This window comes from Globicephala melas, chromosome 17, assembly GCF_963455315.2.
Source record: "Globicephala melas chromosome 17, mGloMel1.2, whole genome shotgun sequence".
Lineage (NCBI taxonomy): Eukaryota > Metazoa > Chordata > Mammalia > Artiodactyla > Delphinidae > Globicephala > Globicephala melas.
This window is the reverse complement of record NC_083330.1, coordinates 13328943-13353347: the sequence shown is the minus strand read 5'-3', so window position 1 is coordinate 13353347 and position 24405 is coordinate 13328943. Positions and strand designations below refer to the sequence as shown.

At 39.3% G+C, this 24405-nt stretch overlaps 1 protein-coding gene across 3 annotated transcripts in view; it reads right to left on the bottom strand.

Annotated features, from left to right (window-relative positions):
* The window catches only part of PREX2 (phosphatidylinositol-3,4,5-trisphosphate dependent Rac exchange factor 2), a 288710-nt gene that overhangs the window by 67208 nt on the left and 197097 nt on the right, over window positions 1-24405 (bottom strand). For all 3 annotated transcript variants that reach the window (XM_060287422.2, XM_030859603.3, XM_060287423.1), the window contains exon 35: window positions 10779-10893. In XM_060287422.2, the coding sequence (XP_060143405.1) occupies window positions 10779-10893 (115 nt within the window). The remainder of the gene's footprint in view (window positions 1-10778; window positions 10894-24405) is intronic.

Below are 24405 nucleotides of genomic sequence, written 5' to 3'. Positions count from 1 at the left end.
TCACAATATCAGAGAATAATCCAGGCACCCAAACCAGTATGTCTGTGTCTGCCTCTCAACATTACCATGTATTTAGTGGAGAAGATTTTTTTCCCCTAGTCCCCATATATTTCTAAAATCTATGCCTTCTTTTCCATCTCCATTTCTATCTGCATAGGGTTTTTATTATCACTTGCCTGAACTATCTTAATAGCTTCCTAATCAGTCTTTCTGACTCTAGTCTTGTCCTCACCCCTAACTGGCCCTCAGTGGTATCCCCAAGGCTGCTCAGTTAAAAATGTGTTGCTGCCTCGCCACTGAGAACTCACAAGTGAATAGTGTCACTTACAGGCTTCAGCCTAAGCTCCTCAGCCGGCGGGCGTCTGAGGTCCCCCGTGGCCTGCGCCTGCCCACCCCCCTCCTGCGTCCTTTCTGCCTGTCCTCACCTGTCACGGTTCTGCAATGCCTTTGCTCTTATCACTCCCTCCCACTGAAACAGCCTGTCTCCTGTCCTGCATCTGGCCCGCCAGCAGTCATCTGTCTGAACTCCCCCATCCCCGGTCTCTCCTAAGTGATCCCCTTCTACGCTCCCTGGGCATCCTGGAACCAACATGATGGTTAGCAGAGAATTTCAAAATTACCTGTTCACCACATCAACTCTTCCTTCCCTTTCAGATTCACAAGGTCATGTTGTCTAACTCATCTCTGTATCCCCAGTACTGTACACATTCCTGCACTTGCATACAGGTGCACAATAAATACTGCTGAAACATAGGGAATATTTCCAAACCCATTCAATACTGACATCAGAGCCCACACCATTCACCAGACATTCTGTTGAAAATCATCATGAGGTCAGTCAGGACCCCACCACCGTTGATGTGCTGTGTTCTGGTTTGCCCCAAATCATCTACATACAAGCATTCATTAATCACCTATTAATAGCTACCTTATCAGCAGTGGGTAAACCAAAAAGAGAAAGACAAGGTGAAAAGGAGAAACAGATACATATAAAAAGAATATAAAGCATAATGTGGTAAATGTTATAACAGATGTCTAAAAAGGGAAAATAAGGAAAAAAGACTAGCCTTAGGGAGGTGGGAAGACCTCTCAGGGAGGATGGATTTTGAGGTGTACCAAGAAAGATGGAAAGGAATTGGTTAAAGCAATGGAAACTGAAGTCCTTGTGGCTGAAATTACCAGAAGCCAAGCAAAGATGTGTTTGATTTTCTTCCTGAATGACCGACAGAACTTCACAAACTTGAACCTATGTAAGACAGAACTTTGCCCTCCATTGAAGTTGGGTGGTCTATATAACTAGACAGCTCATTCACAAACATAAGGCTCTTACTCTTCACATAAATTATGATTTTCAATAAATTCGTATTAATTTCTTCTAAGTTACAATTATGTCTTTTCTCTCAAAAGCTCTGGGCCCAGGCTACATTTCCTGACTGGTGAAGGGGTAAAGTTTTGAAAGGATAATTTGTGATTCACTCACTTTCCATGGTCCATCCACCAAACCAAAGAAGTTTGAAATGTCAGCAAAAAGGAACCGAACAAAAGCAATAGGAAAAAGATTCACTAAAAGAGCTTGACTAGGATGCTCTGAATATATTTTTTAAAGACTGACTGTCCTCATGATCAGCTAGAAAAGTCAGCAGAGTTAAAAATAAGAATCAGTCTTGCTTCCATAAGCACGGACCATTTTTCCTCACACAGTGTATTTCTCTAACTGATTCTTCAGGGTGTGCTTATTTTCTCTTTGATACTTCCAGCTCTAATTTATCCTTTGGGAAATTCGGAACACAAGGTACTTTGATCTTCCCTTTGCTTTGGTGAAAACAATAGCTTTCCTTAGCTTGCAGACAGATAATTCTCTTCAAATGTTTCTTATTGAAGACGATTTTACTTGCTTCTATTTGTCAGCCAGAAAATCTATTCATCCTTGATAAACATCATCACAGTGGACTTATCGCAAAAATGTGAAAACTCAGAGTTAAGTCATTCTAATCTCTTTTGTTGCCCTTATCTTAAAAATTGAATTAAAAATTCCTTTAATGTAAAAGTAAAATAAATATTAGACATAATTACAACTTCTCAAGGGCAAACGAATTAGTTTGAATTCAGACAGAAATAAGTACAGTTCAGATAATTAAATGAGATTATATGCATAAATACATAGGCAACTATATCATATTTTCAGAAAGTAATGGTGGCAACGTTTAATGGAATTATAGCACTTTTCAAATAAAGAAGAGATATGTTGCTCTCAAAAGTGCCACTATAATTTCAGCTTTGTCTGATCTTGTCTCATGTGAAATGTATGAACCTTGGCTACGCTGATGAATTTTCTCGGGAGAGGTCTCCAACAGAGTCAGCATCTGTACCCTTCAAATGGCCCAGAATCTTCTGAATAGAAAATGAAGCAAACTGGATACTGGAATAAATTCAATAAAATACCCCACCCAAAGAAGACCAATACATCGCAATTAATCTGATTTCCAATTCAATTCAACTATTTTTACGGTACTTACTATGTACCAAACACAGTGGGGAACTAGGACCTGGCTGCCCTCATATATACATAGGCAGGTAAACAGCCCACAAGTCAAAATCAAACAAATGAAAACAAAGAGGCTTTCAAAGAGTTTTAAGGAAGAAACCCAGGTAATTCCAGATGAGGCTATACCTGAAGGCTTCCTACAGGAAGACAATTTTGAGATGGGTCCTAAATAATTATACTCTTTCTGCACAAGGAAATAGGGCTGGAGTGTGTCCTGAATGAACTGGGTTGAAAGAAGCTGAGGAAGAGCTGATGGTAAACGAGGGTATACTGATTCTGTTCCTACATTTGTTTCATGCCCCTCTTTCTCCTGAATTCCAGCCTCTGGAACACTTCATCCTTCTCCTCCCCACTTTAGGATTTTCATACATACTATTCCTCTGCTGGAAAATACCCACTTCCCCACAACTTTATCTCCCATCCCCTCTCCCTTAAACACTGTAACCCCAACTTCTCTTTCAGAGAAAGAGTCACTTCCTCAAATAATTCATTCATGTCCCTGATACTTGGTGGGGGTGAAGGGTTTGTCAAATACAAGTATCCAGCAATTCCTTTAATTTTATATTGTGCAAGAATATGACACTTAAGTATAATTCTATTTCGTAAATATAGATCCTTTATATATGTCAGATATAGTAAAGAAGCCTAGTACACTTTTAAGCATTGTAAACAAATTCAAATTCTTTGTAGATTTAGTTGTTTTCTCCTTCTACTGAAGAATCACTTCCCATGTTAAAAAAAAAAAATGTACAGCTCTGAAAACTCCATACTCCTAATCTGAAAGCAGAAATAAATTGAATATACATATTTAGTTTACAGCTAGTCTTCGAGAAACAGAAATGTGGTTGTATCTTAAGGTATAAAAAATGGAATTCGGCTGAAAGATAGGATGGAAAGCAAATATAAAACTGCTCTAGAGGAGATAACTATGCATCTGGAGTGTTTCCAATTAATTAAAAAAGAATAACTCTAAAATCTGCACCTTTATAAAGAGAAACAATTGAAGGACAAAGGCATTATCTGTATTTTAATTGATCTTCTCTCTGTCTCTCTTGCTCTCTCTCAGATTTTACTAAGTTCATACTCTTGTTGATTTAAGGTAGTTTCCACAGCTCCTCGTCAACAGAAGCAAAATTTTCTGTTTCAAACGTGAGTATATTGTTTGCTATCAAAACAAGAAATGGGAAAGTGTGTTATGAATTGAAGACTGATGGAAGAAAGAGATGGGATGGAGGATGTGCCTGTAACAGAGCAGGGCTCTATAGGGCCTTTGGGGGACAGACTCCTGCCCCCAACCATGTCCTCCATCTGCCTCTTGCTTGTAGAAAAGGCCTCCAAGGCCCTCCCCAAGTTCCAAAGAATAAATTTAATCAGAGAAGTGAGAAAATGCAGAAACAAAGGAAAACAGCCAAGCAAGACAAAATAAAAATTGTTTAGCCATTAAATAAAGTCAAGTGTCTTTAGCTCTTCCTCAAGAGCTACAGAGAATACTCTGAACCATACCCGTAAGCTGTTTTGCAGATATGGAAACCCCCACCAGGAGGAAGAACTTCACTGTATGCTGACCACAAGCACAAGCACTAGACCCCAGACAGGTTGGAACCAGAAGGTTGATGATGTCGACTCCCAATTACCTCACCACCAACCAATCAGAAGAATGTCCATGAACTGATCACACACCCTGCAAGCCTCTCTCTCACCCTACCTTTAAAAAACCTGTCTGTGAAAAGCCATCGGGGAGTTCGGGCCTTTTGAGCATTAGCTGCCTGGACTCCTTGCTTGGTGCCTGCCTAAAATGCTGAACCCTCCTTGATTCTCCTTGACCACAACCCAGTGTCAGTGGATTGGCTTTACTTTGGATTAGGCAAGGGGACCCAAGTTTTGCTTGGGAACGTGCCTAGGACTGCAGATTGGATTGAAAGGCTGATGTTCTGCTCTTCTGGACTTTCTTATGCTGGTTGATAGTTGTAAAGACATGAAATGGTAGTAAGTCCATGCCATTCTTCATATCTGTCTCATGCCAGGAGAACATACTCACTTTTTTTCCCTCCAGAGGTAGAGAGAAGTGACACATTTCACAGAGGTGCTATCATGGGAATGGCCAAAACACATACATATTTCTGGCCAGACAATTCTCAGTTGAAAAAATGGTTCAAATATGTGACTCTGAGATTGATACTTGTGTAGCATTTCTTGTTAACATAAATAAAATGTCTATCTTCTTTCTATTTGTTACATAAAATATATTTTGGCTTTTTGAAACTTTCTTTAAAGAAAATGTGCCATTCTTTATCAAAAAAGGCACACCTTAAGGGAATATATGCTTTGAATAATTTATTTGTCTGCTTTCTGTAAAGATGATGAATGTACCTTTAGATATCCCAAATCATAAGCCCTAAAAAATTCAGTATGGGCTTCCCTGGTGGCGCAGTGGTTGAGAATCTGCCTGCCGATGCAGGGGACACGGGTTCGAGCCCTGGTCTGGGAAGATCCCACATGCCGCGGAGCAACTAGGCCCGTGAGCCACAAGTACTGAGCCTGCGCGTCTGGAGCTTGTGCTCCACAACAAGAGAGGCTGCGACAGTGACAGGCTCGCACACCGCAATGAAGAGCGGCCCCCGCTTGCCACAACTAGAGAAAGCCCACACACAGAAACGAAGACCCAACACAGCCAAAACTAAATAAATAAATAGATTTATTAAAAAAAATTCAGTATGAAGCTTTACCAAAATAATAGTCTCCGTAACTAATTATACAACTTGTTTCCTTTTGATTTTTCTTTTTATTTTAACGTTGACTTTATACTGAAAATAATATTTGAAAAAAGCTAAGCTAGACCCCTCGAACTGAAAGGAGTACTTTAGTATGAGGAATATTATTCACATTTACATTTATCTCATTAGTCACTATGCAGTGATGCCTTCTGCCAATAAATAGGATACAGTAAAATGAAAGGGTTTGGTAATGATAAATTACATTTACGTAAGGTAGGAAAAAACGAGGCCAATGGGGATGATGGCTCATGGGCAGAGGAAATACAAAGGAAAGCCTCAGTTAGAAAAGAGAGAATAAAATAGCATGAGGATGGTGAAGGTAGGGAATAAGAATGCCCCTCCTCCAGAATTCCTTGGTTAGAATTTCTGAGTTAGACATTTACACGCTGGGCTTCTTAAGAGTCTGAAGGAAATCTATCAAGAACTTTACCTGACTTGGCACAGGAGGATATATTTTAGAAACAGCTGTAAGACATTTCTGCTGGCTCGATCCTGTTCACTGGGGGTAACAACTAACCCAGGGTGTCTGCAGGCAACCAGTGTCAGGGCTCTGACGCAGGTGGCAAAGAGTCCCCAGGTGCACAACCTCATCTGAATTCCCCTGGAGACTGGAGGAGAAACTCTCAGAACAGCCAGCTGGCCTCGGCATGCTTCACTACTGCTTTCTGAAGACTTCAACCAGTTGAATTTTATTTGCAACAGATGCATGAGATATAATTGGACAGCAGGAATTCAATAAAATCCATTCCAATGGCTTCTTTCCTTACAATAAAATCCGAACCTCCACAATGGCCTACAGCCCTACATAATCAGACCCCTACACATGTCTCTCAACACCTATCACCCTTCTCAATGTGCTAGGATCGCCCTGGCCACCTTTGTCTTCCTCACACATGATAAGCTATTGCCATGACCTGTATGCGTCAATTCTCTGCTTTGGGAAAGATCTTCCCCCATACTCTGACAAGGCCATCTCAGAAGAATACCACCTAAGGGACTTCCCTGGTGGTCCAGTGGTTAAGACTCCTCGCTTCCAGTGCAGGGGGCACGGGTTCGATCCCTGGTCGGGGAACTAAGATCCTGCATGCCACGCTACATGACCCCCCCCCCAAAAAAAAAGAAAAGAAAGAAAAAGAAATACCACCTAATATTTAAGTCCTTCCTAACCACCTGCTCTAAATGACCAACCTCCTACCATAGAAACCAGTTTTAGATTTTCTTCATTGCACTTTTCACTATCTGCAATACGTTGTTTATGGATTTATTTGCTCATTTTTTTGTCTTGCCCATTCTCACAAGAATGGAAACCTCATGAACATTCAGTGAAGAAATGGTACAGAATCAGAGCAATTGGAGGCATTTGATAATATCTGACACCACACCTTCGTAACAGAAAATTGGTTTGTAGTGTATAATGTTCACTCCATTCACTGAGATGGCCTAATACAGTACAAAAATTATGGACTTTAAAGAGAAAAACGTCTTTGATTTAAATCCTGGTTTCACCATTTCTTATCTGGGTGAACTTGTGTAACTTCTCTTTAAAATGGAAATGATAATATGGAACTCACTGGCTTATTAAATAATCCATATAACTTACCTAGTATTGTTACTGACTTCTAACATGTTCTTAAAAATTGGTAGGTATTATGGCTACATTATATTTTCTTTTAAGTAGCAAATTATTTCCACCTATTCTTTGCTGTTCTGAAGAAACCTCTGTAACTGAAGTGGAATCCATTGTTTCAGCTTGTGCGGTACTCTTACCCTTGCTTTTTTTTTTTTTTTTTGGCGGAACGTGGGCCTCTCACTGCCGCGGCCTCTCCCGTTGCAGAGCACAGGCTCTGGACGTGCTCACGGGCTCATGGCATGTGGGATCCCCCCGGATCGGGGCACGAACCCTCGTCCCCTGCATCGGCAGGCAGACTCTCAACCACTGCGCCACCAGGGAAGCCCCCACCCTGTGCTTTTTGTGACAGCCCATTGTTCTTCTGCGATGCTAAGCCCACCTAGGAACAGGCACATGACTCAGGTCTGGCTAATGAGACCAGGTCCTTTGCTGGAAACTTTAGTTGTTGGGGATGGGAGGGGTGGAAGGGGCACCTTCTCTTCTTCTTTGAATGCAACGCTGGTCTGTAGTGACCATCTTTACCCAAATGTGAAACAAGTCTGCCTGAAAATGAAGCCCAAACAGAGGAAAGGAGTACCAAGAAGAGACAGAGAGAGAAAGAGTATCTTGAAGACCCACAGCCCTGGATCCAGCTGTGCCTGAAGCAGCCATATCCCCTGGATATACCTGTTAAATAAGCCAATCCATTATTTTGTTTATGCCAGTTTGAGTTTGGTTTCTGAAACTTGTAATCTAAACAATGCTTTCCAATAAAATATTAGCCTATTTATGTTTGTTTGTTGTAAGGCCTTTGTACGTTTGCTTCCAGATAATAATTTTAAACCATGTGTCTTACCATGTCACTCTTCCGCTCAAAGCATTTAGTGATTTCTTATTTCCTTATGTTTGCTTGTTGTAAGGCCTTTTCTGATGTCTAATTAGTAAAGTACCATCCAGAATGAAACGGTTTTCAGTGAAAGTGTTAGAAAGGCTCTGGGGCTGTGTGGAACTAGCGACACCTGAGGGCTATTTTTTTTTAAGGCGGACATTAAGAGCTCCTTTAAAGAAATGGTCAATGTCAGCCTTTGGCTCCGAAGACCAAGAACAGATTGTTCAAAAGCAATCTCTGAGTCTTTGTGGTTACAAGTAACAGGAAAAATTAAGGGAGAAATTAACACCTTCATTCAAGAAATCAGCAGGAAGAGAAGGCATTACTGGGAGTAAAGAGGAAGATAATTGTCTTCCTGTGCAAAGGAAATCTAATATGCAGCAAGAAGGATATATAATTGCTGACAAAGGCACACAATTTGTACCAAGGAGTCTGTACTTTTAAAACTGCTTTCTTCAGGAAAGATACATTAAAATGTTTTCTTATGTGAAGAGGATAGCATGCAATTAATGCACACAGGCTGTTTTTCTTAACAAAGAATCTTAAACATCTTTTCATGTATCTGCTATATATGAGCATATATTTCTGTTTAAAAAAAAGATCCACAGGCATGCGAAAGCTATGCCACGTCCCCCGCTTCTCTCTGTTAGTTATAGCTAGATAATTTAATGCAACTAAACATATACTCATGGAGAGCTTCCTATGCAAAATACTTTGATAAACACAATGGGAAACAGTAAGATAAACTTAACCCTCATCTCAAAAGAGCTAACAACAGAATAAAGAAGATAAGGAATCTGTACACAGTAACTGTATCATCAGGAAGAAGAACTGAATTCTACAACAGCCATAAAGTAAAATAAAGTATTAAAATGGAAGACTGGAAGGGAAATCTGACATTCATTTAGCCTCAGGCAGTGACTCTGAAATTTGAGTGTGGGTTGATGAAAATCACCTGGAAGGCTTGTCCCAACACACATTGCTGGGCCCACCCAGGAGATGTTTCTAACAAGTTTTCAGGTGATACTGATGCTGCTGGTCTGACATCATACTTTGACTCCCTGATCTGGGGAACTGGTTTTCAATTCTAGCAACACATTAGAATCTCCTAGGGAACTTCTAAAAAATTGGATGCCGGGGCCTCATCCCAGCCCAATAATAGAAGAAAAATATTTTATGAAGGACATTATCTTAGAGTTGGACATTGACTCATATAAATAGTAGCTTTATAGACATTTGGAAACAGGAAGCAGATGCTAAGTGAAGTGTGGAAAGTCAGGGAAGAAGGACAGTCGAGGGTATGGTTAGAAACGAGGAGAGTACCGCGTGGCTGGCACACAGGAAGAGAAAGGAAGTCTTAGACCAAGTCATAAAAGACCTTGACTGCCAGGCCAAGGAGCTAGTGACTCCTTTTGGGGGAAATAAGAAATCACTAAATGCTTTGAGCAGAAGAGTGACGTGGTAAGACACATGGTTTACAATTATTATCTGGAAGCAAAATCCTAAGTAGATTAGAACAACACTGGTTCTTAGAGACGAGAGATTGTTTAGAATGCTACGGCAATGGTCCAGACCCATTTTCTCAAACTGAACTCTGGGGATGTATTCTCAGGGCCCACATGTTCTATAGAAATGCTTTCATTTTGTATCCTTATTTGAAAGATAACCTAAGAATATATTTTATCAGTTATGAAGGCAAAACTTTTCTTTTGTGCTAACGGTACTCAAATGAGAGATGTTCACAAGATGTGACTGATCTTCTTAAGTCAGTATTTCTTAGGAGACACAATACTGAAGAATTCAATTTTCAGTTTTTTTTTTTTCTGTGAAAGGGGTCAGTCCATTATATGTCTTTGAGAAATAGTGATCTAGACAAGGTAATAGAACTAGGGCAGTCTAAGAGATATTTTAGTCAGAATCATCAGGATCTCCAACTACATTTTAAGAGCAAAAGAAAATGAGAAATCAAACATATTGGGGGTTTGAGGCTGAGAACTTGAGAAGATGACAAAATGATGGTATGAAATAAAGAACCTAGGAAAAGGGACAGGTTTGTGTGAGGCAAGGGTAAGGGGGTAATGCATTCAAAGTGAAAAAAAGCCAACCTGGTGGTAATCACAAGAACCAACACCTCCACACACCAGGAATTTTAGGAGTTAATTTATCTTCACGGTTTAGCCATATCATAGACAAAACCAAAAAAAAAAAAAAATCACAACAGTATTTTTGAGTTACTAAGGCCTACAGTAGAACAAATGTATTTTTCTTTTAAAAATAAAAGCCATAATCGGTTAGTAATTTTAAAAGGTGACCTGTTAACACAGTAACTTATAAAAGGGAACTATATATGCTAATAATTGGTTAAAAATTGAAGCTTCTAAATTATAATACATTTCCCTTTCATTTACTGTGGTTAATTTTTCCCTGCCATTGATCATAATACCAGCAAGATTATTTTTAGAGGAAAAAACAATAAAATGTAATATTATCTGAAAGTAGATACTTTTTCCAATATCAAGTAGTACCTTTTTTTATCATATTTTCCATGTTAAACATATTCATCTCTTGGTGTCAGGGTGCCAGCTGTTTAATGGTACATAAAGGAACCTATTTTTCCTTTAATCCACTGAACCTCCTAGGAGACAGCACTATAAAGCAATGCTTTTTTTTCTTGGAAATGGTCTACGAAATAATTAATCTCTTGATCTTCTCAGAAATTAAGACAACAGCATGAAAAGTTTAAAAAATTCTTTTCTACTTTATTTGCAAAAAGTGTACCCCTTCGAATATCTGAAACATTAAACCCTAAATAAGAGAACTTTATATCAAAAGAAATATCATCATCAATCATCTAACACAATGAATAACATCAAAAGCTTTATTCATCTGCTCTTGTTAAAACTGGAAACTCAAAAACAAAAACAAACTGGAAACTCTTCTGTTAATTGAAGAATGACATACCTGAGCTTCTGATTGTACTGTTTGACCTTTTCCAGGGAGGCTGCATTTATTTGGGCTTGAAATTCTTCCACCAAAACATTGTCTCTATAATAATATCCTTCCATGCTCTCCAGTGCTGTGAAAACAAGTAAATGTACTTTTCACGTGATTTTATAACACGATTTCTCCACAGTTAGTGTAATCTTATTATTAGTAAATGTATTAAATACCACCAAATATGACCACATATGCAAGAAACAAGCTTTAACCAGTCTAAATATAAATAAAAATCATTTTTCTGCTCAAAATAAATATCAAACACTTGGTAATTATCTCTGTTAAGTAGGTAAAGGTAATTTCTAACTTACACTGTCTTCTATTCTTTTAAAAATTTTGTATATGTTCTTTGCGAAGCTAAACTCAAACTTCATATATATTATTTATACATATATAAACACACAAATATATATATACACATATATAAATGCAACATACATATACATATATATGGACATGAATGAGAGACAGAAATATGTATTAACATACATAACAGTAAACAAATTGAATTTGTCACTCTCCATGCATATTCATATTCTCTTGCAGTGGCAATTAGATTATGAAATAAGAAGTATAGATAAAGGAGGAGGACCTTCAAGATGGCGGAGGAGTAAGACGTGGAGATCGCCTACCTCTCCACAAATACATCAGAAATATGTCTATATGTGGAACAACTCCTACAGAACACCTACGGAACGCTGGCAGAAGACCTCAGACTTCCCAAAAGGCAACAAACTCCCCACGCACCTGCGAAGGGTGAAAGAAAAAAGAAAAAACAGAGACAAAAGAATAGGGATGGGACCTGCACCTCTGGGAGGGAGCTGTGAAGGAGGAAAAGCTTTGACACACTAGGAAGTCCCTTCGCGGGCGGAGACGAGACTGCGGGTGGCGCGGGGGGGGGAAGCTTCGGAGCCACGGAGAACGCAGCAACAGCGGTGCACAGGGCAAAGCGGAGAGATTCCTGCACAGAGGATCGGTGCCGACCAGCACTCACCAGCCCAAGAGGCTTGTCTGCTCACCTGTCGGGGCGGGCGGGGCTGGGAGCTGAGGCTCAGGCCTCACAGGGAGATCACAGGGAGATCACAGGGAGAGGGCTGGGGTTGGCTGCGTGAACACAGCCTGAAGGGGGCTAGTGCACCACAGCTGGCCGGGAGGGAGTCTGGGAAAAAGTCTGGAACTGCCTAAGAGGCAAGAGACCATTGTTTTGGGGTGCGCAAGGAGAGGAGATTCAGAGCACCGTCTAAATGAGCTCCAGAGATGGGTGTGAGCCACGGCTATCAGTGCAGACCCCAGAGGCGGGCATGAGACGCTAAGGCTGCTTCTGCAGCCACCAAGAAGCCTGTGTGCAAGCACAGGTCACTCTCCACACCTCCCCCCCCAGGAGCCTGTGCAGCCCGCCACTGCCAGGGTCCTGTGATCCAGGGACAACTTCCCCGGGAGAACACATGGTGCCTCAGGCTGGTGCAATGTCAAGCTGGCCTCTGCTGCCACAGGCTTGCCCCTCATTCCATACCCCTCTGTCCCCCCAGCCTGAGACAGCCAGAGCCCCCTAAACAGCTGCTCCTCTAACCCTGTCCTGTCTGGGCGAAGAACAGATGCCCTCAAGCGACCTACGTGCAGAGGCGAACCCAAATCCAAGGCTGAACCCCAGGAGCTGTGCGAACAAAGAAGAGAAAGGGAAATTTCTCTGCGCAAGCTCAGGAGCAGCGGATTAAATCCCCACAGTCAACTTGAGGTACCCTGCATCTGTGGAATACCTGAACAACGACAATGAATTATCCAAAAATTGAGGCGGTGGACTTTGGGAGCACCTGTAGACTGGGAGTTTGCTGTACGTGACTACTTTCTGATTTATATGTTTATTTTAGTTTAGTTTTTAATGCTTGTTATCATTGGTTGATTTGTTTATTGGTTTGGTTGCTCTCCTTTTTTATTTTTACTTTCTATTTTTTATTACTTTTTATTTTCATAATTTAAAAAAATTTTATTTTAATAACTTTATTTTATTAATTTTTTTCCTTTCTTTCTTTTTTTTCTCCCTTTTCTTCTGAGCTTTGTAGCTGACAGGATCTTGGTGCTCTGCCTGGGTGTCAGGCCTGAGCCTCTGAGGTGGGAGAGCCGAGTTCAGAACATTGATCCACCAGAGAACTTCCGGCCCCATGTAATATCAATCAGCGAGAACTTGCCCAGAGAACTCTGTCTCAACACTAAGGCCCAGCTCCACTCAATGACCAACAAGCTCAAGTGCTGGACATCCCATGCCAAACAACTAGCAAGACAGGAACACAACCTCACCCATAGAAGAGAGGCTGCCTACAATCACCATAAGGTCACAGACACCCCAAAACACAACCCCGGATGCGGTCCTACCCACCAGAAAGACAAGATACAGCCTTATCCACTAGAACACAGGTACCAGGAAGCCCACACAACCCATTGAACCAACCTTACCCATGGTGGGCAGACACCAAAAAAACCAGAAGTATGAACCTGCAGTCTGCAAAAAGGAGACCCCAAATACAGTAAGTTGGCAAAATGAGAAGACAGAGAAATATGCAGCAGATGAAGGATCAAGGTAAAAAAACCCACCAGATCAAACAAATGAAGAGGAAATAGGCAGTCTATCTGAAAAAGAATTAAGAGTAATGATAAGAAAATGATCCAAAATCTTGGAAATAGAATGCAGAAAATACAAGAAACGTTCAACAAGGACCTAGAAGAACTAAAGAGCAAACAAACAATGATACACAACACAACAAATGAAATTAAAAATTCTCTAGAAGGAATCAATAACAGAATAACTGAGGCAGAAAAACGGATAAGTGATCTGGAAGATAAAATAGTGGAAATAATTAACACAGAGCAGAATAAAGAAAAAAGAATGAAAACAATTGAGGACAGTCTCAGAGATCTCTGGGACAACATTAAATGCACCAACATTTGAATTATAGGAGCCCCAGAAGAAGAGAAAAAGAAAGGGACTGAGAAAATATTTCAAGAGATTATAGTTGAAAACTTCCCTAATACGGGAAAAAAAATTGTCAATTAAGTCCAGGAAGCACAGAGAGTCCCATACAGGATAAATCCAAGGAGAAACATGCCAAGACACATATTAATCAAACAATCAAAAATTAAATATAAAGAAAAAATATTAAAAGCAGCAAGGGGAAAACAACAAATAATATACAAGGGAATCCCCATAAGGTTAACAGCTGATCTTTCAGCAGAAACTCTGCAAGCCAAAAGGGAGTGGCAGGACATATTTAAAGTGATGAAAGGGAAAAACCTACAACCAAGGTTACTCTACCCAGCAAGGATCTCATTCAGATTTGATGGAGAAATTAAAATCTTTACAGACAAGCAAAAGCTAAGAGAATTCAGCACCACCAAACTGGCTTTACAACAAATTCTAAAGGAACTTCTCTAGGCAGGAAACCCAAGAGAAGGAAAAGACCTGCAATAACAAACCCAAAACAATGAAGAAAAAGGTAATAGAAACATGCATATCAATAATTACCTTAACTGTAAATAGATTAAATGCTCCAACCAAAAGACACAGACTGGCTGAATGGATACAAAAACAAGACCCGTATATACAGACTGACAGTGAGGGGATGGAAAAAGATATTCCATGCAAATGAAAATCAGAAGAAAGCTGGAGTAGCAATTCTCATATCAGACAAAACAGACTTTAAAATAAAGACTATTACAAGAGACAAAGAAGGACACTACATAATGATCAAGGGATCAATCCAAGAAGAAGATGTAACAATTGTAAATATTTATGCACCCAACACAGGAGCACCCCAGTACTTAAGGCATATGCTAACAGCCACAAAAGGGGAAATCAAAGTAACACAATCATAGTAGGGGACTTTAACACCCCACTTTCACCCATGGACACATCATCCAAAATGAAAATAAATAAGGAAAAAGAAGCTTTAAATGACACATTAAACAAGATGGACTTAATTGATATTTATAGGACGTTCCATCGAAAAACAACAGAATATACTTTCTTCTCAAGTGCTCATGGAACATTCTCCACGATAGATCATATCTTGGGTCACAAATCAAGCCTTGGTAAATCTAAGAAAATTGAAATCATATCAAGTATCTTTTCCGACCACAATGCTATGAGACTGGATATCAATTACAGGAAAAAAAACTGTACAAAGTACAAACCCATGGAGGCTAAACAATGCACTACTAAATAACCAAGAGATGACTGAAGAAATCAGAAAATACCTACAGACAAATGACAATGAAAACACGAAGGCCCAAACCCTATGGGATGCAGCAAAAGCAGTTCTAAGAGGGAAGTTTATAGCAATACAATCCTACCTCAAGAAACAAGAAACATCTCAAATAAATAACCTAACCTTACACTTAAAGCAATTAGAGAAAGAAGAACAAAAAACCCCAAAGTTAGCAGAAGAAAAGAAATAATAAAGATCAGAGCAGAAATAAATGAAAAATAATTGAAGGAAACAATAGCAAAGATCAATAAAACTAAAAGCTGGTTCTTTGAGAAGATAAACAAAATTGATAAACTATTAGCCAGAGCCATCAAGAAAAAAGGGGGAAGACTCAAATCAATAGAATTAGAAATGAAAAAGGAGAAGTTACAACTGACACTGCAGAAATACAAAGGATCATGAGAGATTACTACAAGCAACTCTGTGCCAATAAAATGGACAACATGGAAGAAATGGACAAATTCTTAGAAAAGCACAAGCTTCCGAGACTGAACCTGGAAGAAACAGAAAATATAAACAGGCCAATTACAAGCACTGAAATTGAAACTGTGATTAAAAATCTTCCAACAAACAAAAGCCCAGGACCAGATGGCTTCACAGGCGAATTCTATCAAACATGTAGAGAAGAGCTAACACCTAACCTTCTCAAACTCTTCCAAAATATAGCAGAGGGAGGAACACTCCCAAACTCATTCTACAAGGCCACCATCACCCTGATACCAAAAGCAGACAAAGATGTCACAAAGAAAGAAAACTGCAGGCCAATATCACTGATGAACATAGATGCAAAAATCTGCAACAAAATACTAGCAAACAGAACCCAACAGCACATTGAAAGTATCATACACCATGATCAAGTGGGGTTTATCCCAGGAATGCAAGGATTCTTCAGTATATGCAAATAAATCAATGTGATACACCATATTAACAAACTGAAGGAGAAAAACCATATGATCATCTCAATAGATGCAGAAAAAGATTTTAACAAAATTGAACACCCATTTATGATAAAAACCCTCCAGAAAGTAGGCATAGAGGGAACTTACCTCAACATAATAAACGCCATATATGACAAACCCACAGCCAACATCGTTCTCAATGGTGAAAAACTGAAACCATTTCCACTAAGATCAGGAACAAGACAAGGTTGCCCACTCTCACCACTATTATTCCACATAGTTCTGGAAGTTTTAGCCACAGAAACCAGAGATGAAAAAGAAATAAAAGGAGTCCAAATCGGAAAACAAGAAGTAAATTGTCACTGTTTGCAGATGACGTGATACTATATATAGAGAATCCTAAAGATGCTACCATAAAACCACTAGAGGTAATCAATGAATGTGGTAAACTAGCAGGATACAAAATTATTGCATAGAAATCTCTAGCATTCCTATACACTAATGATGAAACATCTGAAAGAGAAATTAAGGAAACACTCCCATTTACCACTGCAACAAAAAGAATAAAATACCTAGGAATAAACTACTTAAGCAGACAAAAGACCTGGCTGCAAAGAGCTATAAGATACTGATGAAAGAAATTAAAGATGATACAAATAGATGGAGAGATATACCATGTACATGGATTGGAAGAAACAACATTGTGAAAAATGACTATACTACCCAAAGCAATCTACAGATTCAATACAATCCCTATCAAACTACCAATGGCATTTTTCAGAGAACTAAAACAAAATATTTCATAATTTGTATGGAAACAGAAAAGACCCAAAATAGCCAAAGCGATCTTGAGAAAGAAAATCGGAGCTGGAGGAACCAGGCTCCCTGACTTCAGACTATACTACAAAGCTACAGTAATCAAGACAGTATGGTACTGGCACAAAAACAGAAATATAGATCAGTGGAACAGGATAGAAAGCCCAGAGATAAACCCAGGCACATATGGTCACCTTACCTTTGATAAAAGAGGCAAGTACATACAATGGAGAAAAGACAGCCTCTTCAATAACTGGTGCTGGGAAAAGTGGACAGCTATATGTAAAAGAATGAAATTAGAACATTCCCTAACACAAAAATGTACTCAAAATGGATTAAAGACCTAAATGTAATGCCAGACACTATAAAACTCTCAGAGGAAAACATAGGCCGAACACTCTATGCCATAAATCATAGCAAGATCCTTTTTGAGCCACCTCCTAGTGAAATGGAAATAAAAAAGAAAATAAACAAATGCTACCTAATGAAACTTAAAAGTTTTTGCACAGCAAAGGAAACCATAAATAAGACGAAATGACAACCCTCAAAATGGGAGAAAATATTTGCAAACGAAGCAACTGACAAGGGATTAATCTCCAAAATAAAGAAGCAGCTCATGCAGCTCAATATCAAAAAAACAAACAACCCAATCCAAAAATGGGCAGAAGACCTAAACAGACATTTCTCCAAAGAAGATATACTGATTGCCAACAAACACATGAAAGATGCTCAACATCACTAATCATTAGAGAAATGCAAATCAAAACTACAGTGAGGTATCACCTCACACCAGTCAGAATGGCCATCATCAAAAAATCTACAAACAATAAATGTTGGAGAGGGTGTGGAGGAAAGGGAACCCTCTTGCACTCTTGGTGGGAATGTAAATTGATACAGCTATTATGGAGAACAGTATGGATGTTCCTTAAAAAACTAAAAAGAGAACTACCATATGACTCAGCAATCCCACTACTGGGCACATACCCTGAAAAAAACGTAATCCCAAAAGAGTCATGTACCACAATGTTCACTGCAGCACTATTTACAATAGCGAGGACATGGAAGCAACCTAAGTGTCCATCGACAGATGAATGGATAAAGAAGATGTGGTACATGTATACTGGACTCTAGGACACGGGGAGGGGGAAGGGTAAGCTGGGACGAAGTGAGAGAGTGGCATGGACATATATACACTACCAAATGTAAAACAGATAGCTAGTGGGAAGCAGCCGAATAGCACAGGGAGATCAGCTCAGTGCTCTGTGACCATCTAGAGGGGTGGGATAGGGAGGGTGGGAGGGAGACGCAAGAGGGAGGAGATATAAGGATATAATATGTATAGCTGATTCACTTTGTTATATAGCAGCAAATAACACGACAATGTAAAGCAATTATACTCCAATGAAGATGTTAAAAAATAAATAAATAAAAGCAACAATGACAAACAAAAAAAGACGTATAGATAAAGAGAAATCTTAGAATACTGCTTTGACTCCAATGGTCAGTTACTTTAGTTAAAAATAAATAAGCACAAACACATATATAACTTCCCATTAATTTTAAATGTCTTTTGAGTAATATATATTTCTTTCATAACTAACATTTTTGGTTGTTTCTTTTTCCTTTAAACTTTATGCAGTGGTATTGTTAACCTTTTGGAGAGGAAATGAATTATAGGAAAGTATCTAGAAATACAAGATTTCCTTTTGAGAGGTTGCCAGGAATGGCAGGAATGGTGATGGATCCAATTTGGAAATGTAAATTATTTCCCCTTGAAATTATTACTATTAATGAACCTCAATTTTCAGCAGACGATTTCAAAATGGATAAAAGAATAATCTTTCAAAATTGCTAAATGCAGTAGTCTCTAAACTAATAACGTTTCCTCAAATTGATAAAAACATCACCATTTTGGTGGCAAAAACAGGAAAGTCACTGCTAATTAGTTTTAGCTGTGTTGTGTTTTCTATCTATTCAGATTTCTAGAGCATTGAAGAAATGACAAAAGTTTTAGAGTATTGCTAAATTTAATTTTTTTTAATGGCATTATTGGCTTATAACTGAGCAAAGCACTTGTGGAAAATTAGACAGAAAGTTTCCTATGTTTGCTTTAGAACAGAAAATCGAATTTGTGGGCTTCTTTCAAGGATTATTTGTTTATTCCTTATGATTTCTGCTTTCGTTAGAATATTCACAACTGGTTCAGCAAGCTTCTGGGCCTGAATACACACAAGAAATACAGGAAGTCTTTCTGATAAAGCAGTCCTTAAATACATGCCACATTCCCTTCAGTTAACCAAGTGTTATTTGCGAAAGGCCAATATTCCAGGAGGATTCAGTCTATCAGCAGTCATACTTCAATGTGAATTCCTCTTCTGAGTTGTAAAGCTAATAATGAAAGCCCTTGCACTGGAGTAAAAGCATAACTTTCACTGCTTAGTAACTCAGTGTGACCCTGGGTATGTTAATTAATATCTGAGATCCTCAGGTTCCTCGTTTGTGAAATGGAAAATAAGAGCACTTACTAATTATGGTTCTTGAGAAATAATTAAATTAAATAATAGGATTAAGACAGCCCATGACTATTCTTATCATTTATGGAATGTATTTTCTGTACAAGGCAAGGTGCCCAATGCCCCCCAGCATGATCTACTTCAATTTCCACAGGAGATATAGATGACGCTTGACTGTGCTGAGCCAAACAGGAAGTTTGGGCATCTAAGAGTAGGGTCCATGCAAGGACACTTGAATTTGTGATTTAAGGTCAGAAAGACTAGAAGGTGACCACCAGGAACGGGCAACAGGGGAACTAGAGGCAGGGGGTTGGGAGTGGGAGGGAACAAGAAAACCCCTGGTATCTAGTTTCTATTTGGCCAGAATGCCCAGTCCTGCTCTAAAAGCTTGTTACAATAGAAAAACAAATTTTCCTTATATTTCTTAATGATATTTTCAAATTAACACCAGTTAAGATTCACAATTATGTAATTTTTTTAAAAAAATGAGAAAAGAGTTTAACAGTGTTGCGAAGAGTCTCAGCAATATTTTCTGGCTCATGTATAGGGTTTTAGGGAAATGAACTAAAAAAAAGATGAGTTTTATATTTAAAAAGTAAACTGTGCATGGCAAAGTAGAAGAAGGAGAACATTCCCTTTTTTAGGTGAATAGTTTGGTTATTTATAGCTATTTTTTTAATAAAGAGAATAGAATGACATTTTACCAAACTAAATTTCTATTCTCAGCAAAAAAAAAAAAGGTTAAATATGTAATAATGTCCAAACTTCAAAGTTTGACCCCTCTTTCGCACTTTCTTGTCTACTTTTCTTAATTCTCATCCATATAATATTTCTTAAAAATAGTATTGACATATTTGACTGAATAAATATTTAATTTATTTAAAAGCACTTAATTAAAAGCAGTATTTAAAATACAACTCAAATTTTTTTGCTTGTTTTACTTCTACTACTTTTGAATTTAGAAGCAAAACATTCCATTAAATGTAGGTATAGTCCGTAAAAAAGGAAAACATAATGAATGTTAGCATAAATTAAAGATTAAATTATTCTAAGACTGAAAATGAGCCTCACTTCCACTCACTCAAAATGCATTTCATGGCTTTTTCAAGAAAGGGATTAATCAGAAATCTCTGAGGAACAATTTTAAGAATAGTTTCAATCAACTAACACCCTCTTCTGATAGTGCAACAATGGTACTTTATTGGTTAAATAAGACACTACATACGCACTGTTACAAATCTCCAGAAATGGTCACAATTGGTCAGAATTCCTCAGAATTGGTTGCAATGTTTGTGAGGAAGGCAAGTTTTGTCCATGTTGCCGTGACCAACATTGCAAAAGGCTGTGCTGCTTTGCAAAGAGAGCGGGGTTCACAGATTCATGTACCCACTCTTAACATTCAGGAAATCTCAACTCTGGGAATTGTTCCTTCCTCTTTTCAAAAGGTATTTAATGTTTTGTTTATAAATACTGTGCAAAACCCAAATGGAAAACTAAAGGATTCATCTTTTAAAGGATCTTAAGAAGAATTCTGCAGGAAAAAAAAACCCACATGAATGAAGGTAACTTAGAAACTGACAATGTTTATAACAAAATATTCCCTTTTGTTTAGAAAATGCTCAAGTTTCTGGGTGATTTTAATTATTCTCTGAGAATAGAAAGACATCTTTTAAAGAGGTAAAAGTTAGGAGTAACAGTTTTGGGTGCCAGCTTTTTGCATAGGGGGTGAAGAAACCAAACAGCCCCAAGAATGTGCTTGTGGAGAAGGAACCAGCGTTGCACGTCCCATTTAGTTTAAGGAAAATCACCACCAGAGACTCAGGGAATAGGTACTTAACAACACTTTACAAGGAAGGGACACCACATTCCAGGACATAGTACATAACTAAAAAAAAGTCCTTTATCTGATGCCATGTCCCAAAGAGGTAGAATACACGGGTCTAGGAACCAAGGGTAGAAGAAGAAATAGCCATGCTAGCATCTGTGGAGGGTTAAATTGTATCCCTGAAAAAAATATGACAAAGTCCTAACCCCTGGTGGCTGCAAATGTAACCTAATTTTGATATAGGGTCTTACAGATGAAATCAAATTAAAATGAGGTCACACTGGATTCGGGTGTGCCAGAATCCAATGACTGTTGTCCTTTTAAGAAAAGGGAGATTTGGACAGAGACACAGAGACAGACACACAGAGGGAAGAAGGCCATGTGAAGACAGAGGCAGAGACTGTAATTATGCTGCCACAAGCCAAGGAATGCCGGTAACCACCAGACGCCAGAAGGGGTAAGAAAAGATACTTCCTTAGAGCCTGCCAAGGGGACATGGCCTGTGAACATCTTGGTTTCAGACTTCTAGCCTCCAGAACTATGACAGAATACATTTCTGTTGTTTTAAACCACCCAGTTTGTGGTCATTTTTATGGCAGTGTTGGGAAACTTATCAATTCCAGTGGCTCACTTGGGGTATGTGTGCTTCCCATCCCTGAAACTCTGGCTCCACAGTTTTAAGGGTCCTGATCCCCAAAGGGGCACACTTTCCCTAGGAGACAAAGAAGGGGCCCCACTGAACTGTAAACTCTGGTTGACACCCAGGCACCTGAGTCTCCTTGTGCCAAGGCACCGTCCAACAAGAAAAGAAATCACTATCTTGGCAGGCTAATCTACCCTGCTCATCATAAGGCAGTAGGGCTACTGTTACATAACGAGGATAAGAAGGAATATGTCTGGCATTCAGGTAATCCGCTCAGGTCCCTCTTGGTACCCCCTCGCCCAAGTTTGATGGTAAATGGACACATGCAGCAATCCGGGCCTGAGAAGGACATAGCGACACCAGGGAATCAGGCCTCTTGGGGCTGAAGGTCTTAGTCATGCCACGAGACCAGCAGAGGTTCAGGCTGAGAACGAGGCTACCGTACAAAGGATGGCGTAAGAGGGAAAATGAGAATCTGTCGTAGCCCCAAGACCCTCTGCAGCAGCATATTAATATGCTGCTAAATTATTCCCCCAGGAACAGAGGCCCATCACAGTCAGGAAGGACACCCTCCCTACACAAAGGAATAGATCAAGATGCAGACTATGGCAGATCCTCTAAAGCTACCCACTCAGAGCCCCTTTCAGAAACGAAGGGCTCTTTGCCCAGCTGCTGTGATTGCCAGAAGACATCCCTCAGCTGTCAGCTCTACAGGGCATCTTCAGCCTCTGCTAAAAAAAAACTGTCCCACCCAAATCACATCTCCTTCTCGGTGTAGCCCAAGTCCTAATGAGCTAACAACGCAGAAGCAAAAAGGCCCAGTTCTCATTGCCCCGGCTCCCCAGAATCTAGACGTGTCAAACACTTGTGAAATGGATTAATGTAACTAAGCACAGATTAACTAGATAACTGCACAGTGGTTTATAATCCACATAGCTCTGTGCTTTCTCACTCTTGGTGGATAAGCTTGTAAAATATACTGGTATCTGGGCCCCACTTCCCAGAGATTCTGACTTCATTGGTTCAGCGTGGAACCAAGGAACCAAGCATGGGTATTTTCTAACACGTTCCCAAGGTGATTAAAGGACAGCCAGCTTGAGAACCACTGAGAGAGCATGAAAGCAAGCCAGGGACCCTGGATATCTATCTTCCTTGGACTCCCATTTTCACCCAGTTTATGGTTACTTGCTTTATCTTACCAAGGGCTCAGGGATCCTAAAAGGATTAATTCTCTGACTTGTAGGAAGTAATTCTAGAAGACTGCTTTAGTGTGACCTTTACCTTCTAGCATTTTGGTTATGCTTTGTGCTGACTTTTCTGTCTGGCTGTTTCTGTGGTCCAAACCTTGCAAATCTGCCTTTTTGCCATTTTGTCTGCCTAGACTCTTTTTCTCCAGCAGCTCTGGTTTTTAGCAACGTACGTTCCCTAAAAGTTTACCCTGCTTGCCTCCAACCCTGGAATTCCTGATTTACTAGTTGGTCCCAACTCTGCAGGGGGCCCCATTCATCCATGTGCCCTCCTTTGCCCAAGGATCCATGCAGACAAGAAAAAACGAGAAGGCAGGACATTTGCTTCTTGTTCTAGGTACATGGTACCACGGACAACCTTAGGAGCGCTGAGTCTAATACGTTTCCCAGGAAATTTTCAAATTCACCTACTTTTCTCTTTATTATTTGCTAACAAAGACTCACATACCCACAAAACTAAAATCCTTCCATTAAACGTTCATCCCAGGAATAGACTCCATTTGGAATCTCTCCCATTTACCACCACTTTCAAATACCAGATGGTAATCGCCGCTCAAGCTAGGGCTGAATTTCCTGTGCTTCTCTCAAGCTGATGAAAACTCAGAGTTACTAATGATTCCTCATGGGAGTTTTGTGAATGCGGCGGAACCTCTGCAACTCCTTTAAATAAACAACCTTATCACTGACAGATTTTTAATGAGACAGACTATTTTCCAGTCTTCTTTACCTATCTGTGACCTCCACTGCAGAAGTGTTTCCACTGTCGCCTCATCAAATCATTTTTCATATTTTACTGCTGTGTGAATGCTAAAACCTAATGTTTGCTAGAGTTTTTCTTTACATTACACTGTAAAAGCAACAGTGTACTCAATGAAATCATATATATTTCAGGATTGTTTTTAAATTAGCTTTAGCCACAGTTATAAAATAGAGGTTACTTGCAAAATCATTTTTTCCCTATGCACACTGGCTGCTGGGTATGAATATTCAGCTATTTATGGTTGGTGTGTCACAAATGTAATCACTTTTTTAGAAAAGATGATTAATGCCATCTGTCATCTCAGTAATGATTTCAAAGACAGAATTTTTTAAAAGAGAGAAATAAAGGAAAAGAAATGAAGAGCCTTTAACAAGGGCAAGGTCTGGTTAAACCCTATAAAAGTTAATATTCCAGACCAGCAGCCTTTCCTTTCTTCTAAAACTACTGATCTCTGTAATGGCTTTTAACATATTTTAGGCTAAACTATTCTCCTAACATAGTCCAAAGGTCTATTTTTGCTCAATTTCTTTTTTATTTCTTTTCATTGCAGATTCTTGTATTACCTACATAGACCCTATCACATAAATGAAAATACCTTCGAATAACTCCTAAGATCTCTGTGCTGAAAT